We start from the raw sequence: 8,840 nt of genomic DNA on the forward strand, positions 1-8,840 counted from the left end.
TTTTTTTTTAAAAAAAATTCTTATCCATTATTGATTATTAAAATCATACTCCGTGTTATATCTCATAACCGTCTAACCATTTTAGCTCTTTTCTCTCTTTACACTACCAAATATTTCTCACTCTATCTACACATATCCTAACTAATAGGATAACTTTCTAATAGTAGACGTGTTTTTGTAACTTCATTTGCACACGATTCGCTAATATATAAAACCCAAACCACAATCATACATCCATATGCTACATGTCCTCACAACTTACTCATATGTCACATGTCCCCACAACTCACTCATATGCCACATGCCACTTTAATATTAAAACTAGTGTGTGGCCCATATGATGCTCTGGGAGTTTTCATTGAATAGATAGGCTCATTTTTTATTACTTATTTATTCATTATTTGTTTATAATTTATAATAGTTTTTCATTAAACATTTGAATAAATTATTTATGGAACAACTATTGATTAATATACAAATGTGTTCCTGTCAAAATATATATATATATATATATATATATATATATATATATATATATATATATATATATATATATATATATAAAAGATGTTCTTTGTTTATAAATAATTTATAATATAATGAAAGACATGATTATTATCAAAATAACTAAAATTAATTTATAACAATAGTTATTTTTTTCTTGCTTGTATGTATTACCTCGATTAGCATAATTGACAAATGATAGGATCTTATTATTATTTTTTTTTTAAAAAAATTTGTAGTTATTAAACGTTCAGATCTCAATCCAATCTATAACTTATATATTTATGAGTTGAGTATAAAAGCATGATTAATATATGGATGCGATGGTTACTAATGCATATATTTGTGATTATGAGTTCGAATCTCATGATAGACATTTTTATTAGAATATGCTCATAGTTGGAAAATGACACATCCAATCTATATACTTATATATATTTATGAGTTGAGTATAAAAGCATGCTTAATATATGGATGAGATGGTAAGATACGTAATGCATATTTTTGTGGTTATGAGTTCGAATCTTTTGATAAACATTTTTATTAGAATATGCTCATAGTTGAAAAATGACATGGTGAGGGTGCCACGTGGCACATAAATGTTTTTAGGAACGCTTTTTAATTTTGATAAACATTTTTATTAGAATATGCTCATAGTTGGAAAATGACATGGTGAGGGTGCCACGTGGCACATAAATGTTTTTAGGAACGCTTTTTAATATATAATATAATATAATATAACTAGTGAGTGACCCCGGGCGTTGCCCCGAGTTGCTACTGTTGTAGATGTACAATCAATAAATTTTTTGGAAGGCTTTTTAAAACTGCAATTATCATTGTCAAACCAAAATTGAGTTATTCTTTAAATATAGTTTTTTTTTTTTTTTTTTAATTGAACCTTGTGGTTTGCACTTATATGAATTTTTTTCTATACAATAACATAGTTGATATTGGCTTAGATGGTTAATTAGTAATATGTGTAATAAGAGGTTTAAGAACGCTTTTTAATATGCGGAGTACGAAGTAGGGAATAAAGAGTGAAGTAGGAAATAATTTTTTTTTTTTTTTTTTTTTTTTTTTTTTTTTTTTTTTGTAATAATTAAACCATATGGTTTAAAGTTATAGATATTTCTTTTTCATAATTATAACGTGTTTGATAATTAGCTTAGATGACTAAAGACTCAATTTTGTTGTCGTGGAAATTTTTAGACATGGAGTAAAAATCGGATTAAATAAGGAGAACGCCACGTGGCACTTAAACTTCTTTAGGAACGCCGTGAGGAGAGCGCCATGTGGCACCTAAAATTTTTTAAGTAAGAAGATAAAGTGTATTAATTCCACCATGATAAAATAAAGTTGAATTAATTAGTACGCATTACATAAAATACAAGTATGAAGTATAATAAAAATAGTTTTTTTTACTCCCTCTGTTTTTTTTTATATGCATCAGTTTCATCGGCATATTTGCCGAGATGTTACTTTGACCATTAATATCTTTAATTGTGCATTAGTAAAAATTGTAACAAATTTAGACATTATGACAAATCTAATGATATATTATATAATAACATTTATTTTTTTTAGAGGTGAAAACATTAAGTCCACCTGGTATGTGAATAGTGCAATTGTCAAAGTGATACATATAAAAAAAAAACGGAGGGAGTATCTCTTAAACTTAAAATATAACTTAAACTAATACTCCTATGTCATTTCATATCCCATAATATTCAAGTATATACTCAACTAAATACCTTCATCTTCTTCCACAATTTCACCCCCACTCTTTTTTTTCTTATAAATTTTCACTGCTTCATTCACGTCAATAATTATGAAACAATAAAAAACATACTGTACATAGATATAAAAAAGTCTAGTTTACCCAAAAAAAAATCTATCCAAATCGGTATAAAAAAAGAAAAATTAAATCCGCAGTAAAACTGTAAAAGTACCAACAGTCAATCAGAAAAAAGGGTGTACTCGAAGTTACAGTAGTTAAAATTACACACGCGGCGTAACGTTACGTATCTATTTAACCTTGACAATTTCTTCTTATTTATTTATTTTTAATTATTTTTTTTTTCTGACGATTCAGTGAATTTATTATGGTCCACTGAAAAAAATAAAATAAAAAATAAAATAAAAAATAAAAAAGTTTGTTCCCTTAAAATATTTATACGGTTTCCTCTCGCCCCCGCCCCTTCCCACTCTTCTCTCTCTCTCTCATCATCTCCTCTTTTTCGCCGGCGCCAACTTTTACCCTAGTTTTCTCTCTCCTCCCACCAATCATTCTTACTCAATTTTACTGGTGATTTTTCTATCTTTTCACCTTTAATTTATTGTCAAATTTGAATTTCTTTGTGTGTTTTGCTTGATTTTTGTTGGATTTTTTTTGTGAGGTTTTTGTTTGTTGAATTTTTTGATTGTTGATTTTGAATTGTAATGTTATTGGATTTTAGCTGATGATTCTTGTTTTCGCATGAATTTCTGTGGTTTTTCTGATTTACGAGATGAATTCTGTCATTTTTGTGATTGTTATTTGTTGAATTTTGAGCTGAATGAGTTTATCTGCGAGATTCTGCTTACAGAATACGATTTGTGAATTGAATTTTGTGATTTTTTTCAAAATAAAAAAATCACAAAATTGTTTTTTGCCGCTCAATTAATATCATTTTTTTGTACGGATTCCTTCATTTAATTGCGTTTATCTGTGTTTGTGTGTGTGTTTTTTTTTCCTTGTAATTTTTGATATGAAATAACCTGTTATTGGTAATAACGAAGTATAATTTAATTTTGATTTTCTTTTTAAAATTTTTGGATGATAATTGTTAAATTTGATTATGTTGTCTTGGACGCATTTCAGATCCGGAGGTTTTGAATTGAATCGTTGCAGCTGATTTGATTCGGCTTGATATTTAATTTGTCGACTATATCAAGGTTTGTGCAATTCCTTAATTCTAATTGATAGTGGTCATTTATATGGTTTTATGTTGATTTTATATGTGTAAAGTGTCATCCTGATTTTTGCCTTATGTGTTACTTTCGTTTACTCTGATTACTTCGATTTTCGAGCTTTGTGGAAATTTTGGTCAAAAGGTGTTAGCTTGATGTGCTTCTTGTTAATGTTGATTTGTATGCAATTAATCACACAAATTGCTTCACAAACTAAATAGGCCATGAGTAAAATTAGGGTACTTGATAAAGTCAGCCCAAACCTCTATCATGCACCCTGGTGTCACCCAGGGCGTTATTTTATTTTATTTATTTTATTTTATTAATTTTTTTTTATAATTCGTGAGTTTGATAAATTTTGCTCATTTGAGGGTTGTGAAATTAGTATTAATTATCGAATGATCAATTTTGCTTCCCCTGACGACTGACGTGTGTAAGAAATTTCGGGAAAAATTCATTCATGGATAATCAGAAGTCCATCGAGATTTATGGTAAATGGAAATTGATTCCTATTAAATGTGGCATGAATCAAAACGTTTGGGTCAAAGCTACTAGCTATTTGTTATGGGATTTTCTGAAAATATAATTTGTGATCCATTTTGTTTAAGCAGCTTTACTTGAAATGCTTTGTTCAATTACTAGTACATGTGTCTTTTTTGTTCCTTTTATCATTGTTCTTCTTTGCAAAATGAGCTTGATGCAGGGAACTTTGAATTGTTATTGCATTTTGCAAAACAAGACAATTTGCCATCTCAGATTTAGAATGTGCTTTTATCCAAGTTTTAGTTGTAAATTAATCTATGGTGAGTTGGATAATGGAACCTGAAAAATGTGGAATTGCTGAAATGATGGCAAATAGTTAAGTCATAACATGTTTGAAATAATAGTTTTGCTATCTATAAGGGTAACGTCGTTAAGTTCTGGAGCAACAGTATTTTCTTTTATGGGCTTATTGATTTTCCGGTTTGTGTAGCTCCTGCATGCTATAATGTTGTTCTTTCATGCTCTGTACAGGATGATTCACTTTTCTGTCAGTTCTGCAAACTGTATACCTGTGGGTTGGCCTGTATACTGATCCTTCCGTCAAGCTGCCAGGAGTTTAGTTTTATAATTTTTTAAAGAAGCAATGGACCGGTGTGATACCTCAGGGTTCGTTAGTGGGGGTTGTATGGGTTTTTAAATACTTTTAACCCTAGTTTAGGTTTGTAGATAATAGGTTAACCCGGAAGTCAGGAAGGACTGATAGTGGCTGAGATTTCTATTGGGCATTAGTATAGCAAATTTTGTTGGTTCATGGGCACTAGGAATCCAGGAGCAGGCTTTTATTCTGATAATGTATCAAATGTATATAAGAATCTGGGTGATTCACTGCATATAGAAGGTTCTGGATCTGATCATTGTGCAGATACAGAATTAAGGCTTCAACCAGTCGGATCCAATGTTCCTCATTTCCCTTCGTCAAAGGGAATGAAGAGAAAGTGGGGTTGTAGGGATGGAAACATGGGCCAGTTTGTCAATCCTGCATTGTGTCTGGGGTTGCACCGCTCAGCAAGCTCATCAGACAGCAAAGGAAGTTCAGGAACTGCATGCACTGCAATTTCTTCAGCCAAAGAAACTGAGGTTGAGTCTTCAATGGATCTTGATTTGGACTTCACTCTACACCTTGGCAGTGACAAATCTCCTAGTCCAAAGATGCCAGCTGTCTCAAATTTCAAGAGGGCGAGTATGCAGGTTAACCTCGACTTGGAATTGAGTCTCTCCACTAGCCCTCTTGAATCAGACATCACTAGCATCTTTGGTGGTGTAGATGCTCCTCAGCATGGTGCAGTGCCATTTATGGTTGGGGCAGCACAATTTGTGGATAATGAATCTGCTTCTTCTCACTGGGAAGTAGAAAATTCCTCATCACCACTGTCCCACTCTCCTGGTGTGGGAGGAATTTCTATTTTGAAGCCCTTTCCAAGAAATGTGGACCTGATCTCTTTAACTCCAGATGTCTCAGCAAGCACAATAAGTGTGCCTAAAAGTTCAGTCACCTGTACTTCCGGGATTGTGCAGCAGCCACAGCAGGGGCAACGTGGTAGTAGTTCAAAGCTTTGTCAGTTTACTGGATGTGGAAAGGGGGCTAGAGGTGCTTCTGGTCTCTGTATTGCTCATGGAGGTGGGAGAAGGTGCCAAAGGCCTGGCTGCAGCAAGGGAGCCGAAGGGAGAACAGCCCTTTGCAAAGCACATGGGGGTGGACGACGATGTGAGTTTCTAGGTTGCACAAAGAGTGCTGAAGGACGCACTGATTTCTGCATTGCACATGGTGGTGGGCGTCGATGTGGTCAAGAAGGTTGCTCTCGTGCTGCTCGAGGAAAGTCTGGTTTGTGTATAAGGCATGGTGGTGGTAAGAGATGTCAAAGAGAGAACTGCACAAGGAGTGCTGAAGGCTTGTCGGGACTTTGCATCTCACATGGCGGCGGTCGTCGATGCCAGTATCTTGAATGCAACAAGGGAGCTCAAGGAAGTACAATGTTCTGCAAAGCACATGGTGGGGGCAAACGATGTACTATTGAAGGGTGTACAAAAGGTGCCGAAGGAAGCACACCTTTTTGCAAGGGCCATGGTGGAGGAAAGAGGTGTTCTTTCACCGGATGCCCAAAGAGTGTCCATGGAGGAACAGCATTCTGTGTGGCTCATGGAGGTGGCAAGAGGTGTGCCGTCTCTGGTTGCACCAAAAGTGCAAGAGGAAGGACAGATTTCTGTGTTCGTCATGGTGGGGGTAAAAGGTGTAGATTTGAAGGTTGTGGCAAAAGTGCACAAGGTAGCACTGATTTTTGCAAGGCACACGGAGGAGGGAAAAGATGTGCTTGGGGACAAATTGGATCTCAATTTGGCAACCAAGCTGATGGCCCTTGTGCTTCCTTTGCCAGGGGTAAAACAGGTCTTTGTGCAATGCATGGAGCATTGGTTCAGGACAAGCGGGTGCATGGAGGCATCACTTTGGGTCCTTTATTGCAGGACCCAGACTCTGTTGACCTTGAGAACATGATTGATGAATCTACAAGAATAATGAATGGTGACACCTTGGCAATGGAACCAACTGGTCGTAATGCAGTAGGATGGCCTGCCTGTGATTTAGTGCATGCTCAGTTCCAGTGTGTAGATAAAGAGTCTCGCTCACCTCCTACTCCAGAAGGAAGGGTTCATGGTGGAAGTTTGTTGTCATTACTCGCTAGTAGTTCGAAGCATTGAAGCAAAACAGTGGCAGTGTTCAAGCAATTAGATCATCATGTGGAGCAAATCTGGTGGTTATTTCCTTAATCATCTTTTGGTTTGTTCTGTTTTTATTTTTTTGGTTGTCTTCCGTCTGCTTATAGAGTCTGCATATCAGAATTCTAGTTTTTATGTAGTTATTTTTTATGATGATGATGAAAAGCTCTCCTGTACTCCATTGATTGCAACAGCTCAATTGGTTCGAAAAATTTTATGAGTTGCAATTTCAGGATCAGGAGAATGATTAGAGTATTTCAATACTTTCAATCATCTGTGTCTCTGTAAATAGGATTGTCAATTTGGTCAGCAAGTTTCAGAATAAAAATGATCTAAATTTATGTACTTTTTTCGAGTGTTGAATGAACATTGCTACATTTTATCAATTATTCTTCAAGTGGTCAGTTTTTATGATAGTTGTTGACTACTCCAGTTTTTCCTGCTAATTGCTAATTTGTTATAGTATTATGCTTGAATTCTGTCGACTATATGCTATGTTTTTCGACTAATTGCTGTAGGTATTATGCTTGGAATCTGTATGATTTGTCTTGCCGTCTTGGTAAGTTTCTTCACTGGCAACAGTCACATGGAAGTATTTCCAGTATTAGTGGCTGTGATGAATTTAAGATGAGGTTCTTTATTTCTTTGAACTTCTGTCTGATTCCATCAAATCTTATCACCTCTAATTTTTTCGCTTTGAGCACATAATTGAATGGTCTCTATACCTTCCACGATGCTCTTTGAAGTACAGATTTATACGATTCGCGTTGCAAAAAGCTGCTTTCCTTTTCTGTTTAGCTTAAACAATTCCATTACAAAGTCTTCAACTCCTTTTTTGTTTTTGTAGTACTGTGTTATTGAGCGAATTTAGTAAGCTAGGCACACAACCAAATGAAGTATATGAATGACCTGTTTGGTTCCTTTAAGCAATAATGAAACAAATGTGTGCACAAAAATTTGTGTTTACTACCCTGCATTTTAATTAAAAGGAATTGCTTAATGCCGAAAGGAAAATAATATTGTTTGTCATAAATTCCTAATATAATTTTTTTGGGAGTAATTGCTATAGCTATGTAATCAATAAATTAACCTTTATTAGAGCATTCTTTAATCTTTATTCTTTACTACATTTCTCTCAAGAAGTCAAGAGTAAGAAATGGGTGATTATTGATTATTTTTTTTTGTTGTTGCTCACTTGCTGCGTAGTCAAATAGCTAAGTCTATCAGCTTTATAGGTAAACCGTAGGCCCCGATTACAATGTCTTAAGTGGTGACAAAACATTTGTCTCTTGGACTCTTGCTATCTGAAAGTCGGCTATTATCACTATCCCTTTCTTGCCGGCCCACCATCCAGAAGCAGTTATGTTATGAGATTCAATTCACACTAAAAGCACTTTAAGGTTGACGATTTCTTATTTTTCCTTCTTCATTTTTAAAGTGTCTAGTCCATATATATTACTCGTAGAATATTAAATCTGAAAATTCCGTAAGAGTCAACATTTAATCAGGATCATTCTCCTTATCTTAAAAAAAGGTACAAGGTACCTTCTTTTATGAGGGACTTAACCTTTTCATAAACTTTTAAATAAAACGGATGTTCAGTAAATTACTGAACATCCGTTATAAAGTGACAATAAAATACGCAAAAGTTACACTAAAACGCATAAAAGTTACCCTGATATATATGAGTTATTTATGCTTTATTGATAATTTGACAAAAGTGACACTAAATTTTACAAAAGTGACACTAAATCTGACAAAAGTGTACCCGATGTACAGTAAATTACTGAAAACCGGGTGTATACAAAAGTTTTCTTAACCTTTTTCATGCAATTGATTATTTGAATGAGTTTATATAAGAACTCGGCACGCACCCACCTATTATGAGACGAAAGGGTTTACTTCACGAGATCAAATAGATTCTATTGTTAAACTTAATGTGACGAGGGATGTCTAGACTCATAAAGTGAACACATTTATATCTGTACTTATACATTTATATCAACTGACATTAAAGATATTTATGGTCTAAACGATTCAAATATGCAAACTCAAGTTTTAATACACTACTAATGTCTTACACTAAAATATGTCATATTTTATGTTATCTTTGCAAAATAAGGGGTAAAAGT

The 8,840-nt window shown here is 34.0% G+C and overlaps 1 protein-coding gene across 1 annotated transcript; it reads left to right on the forward strand.

The window, feature by feature from the left end:
- The first annotated feature begins 2,663 nt into the window (after positions 1-2,663).
- LOC145597699 (uncharacterized) lies at positions 2,664-7,053 on the forward strand. The gene is made up of 3 exons (XM_081653931.1): positions 2,664-2,809; positions 3,365-3,438; positions 4,468-7,053. Exon 3 carries the CDS (start codon positions 4,747-4,749, stop codon positions 6,688-6,690), a length of 1,944 nt encoding a protein of 647 aa, XP_081510057.1. The 5' UTR covers positions 2,664-2,809; positions 3,365-3,438; positions 4,468-4,746; the 3' UTR covers positions 6,691-7,053.
- The last annotated feature ends 1,787 nt before the right edge of the window (positions 7,054-8,840 follow it).

The sequence above is a fragment of the Chenopodium album genome, chromosome 20, assembly GCF_948465745.1.
Source record: "Chenopodium album chromosome 20, dcCheAlbu1.1, whole genome shotgun sequence".
NCBI classification, from domain to species: domain Eukaryota; kingdom Viridiplantae; phylum Streptophyta; class Magnoliopsida; order Caryophyllales; family Amaranthaceae; genus Chenopodium; species Chenopodium album.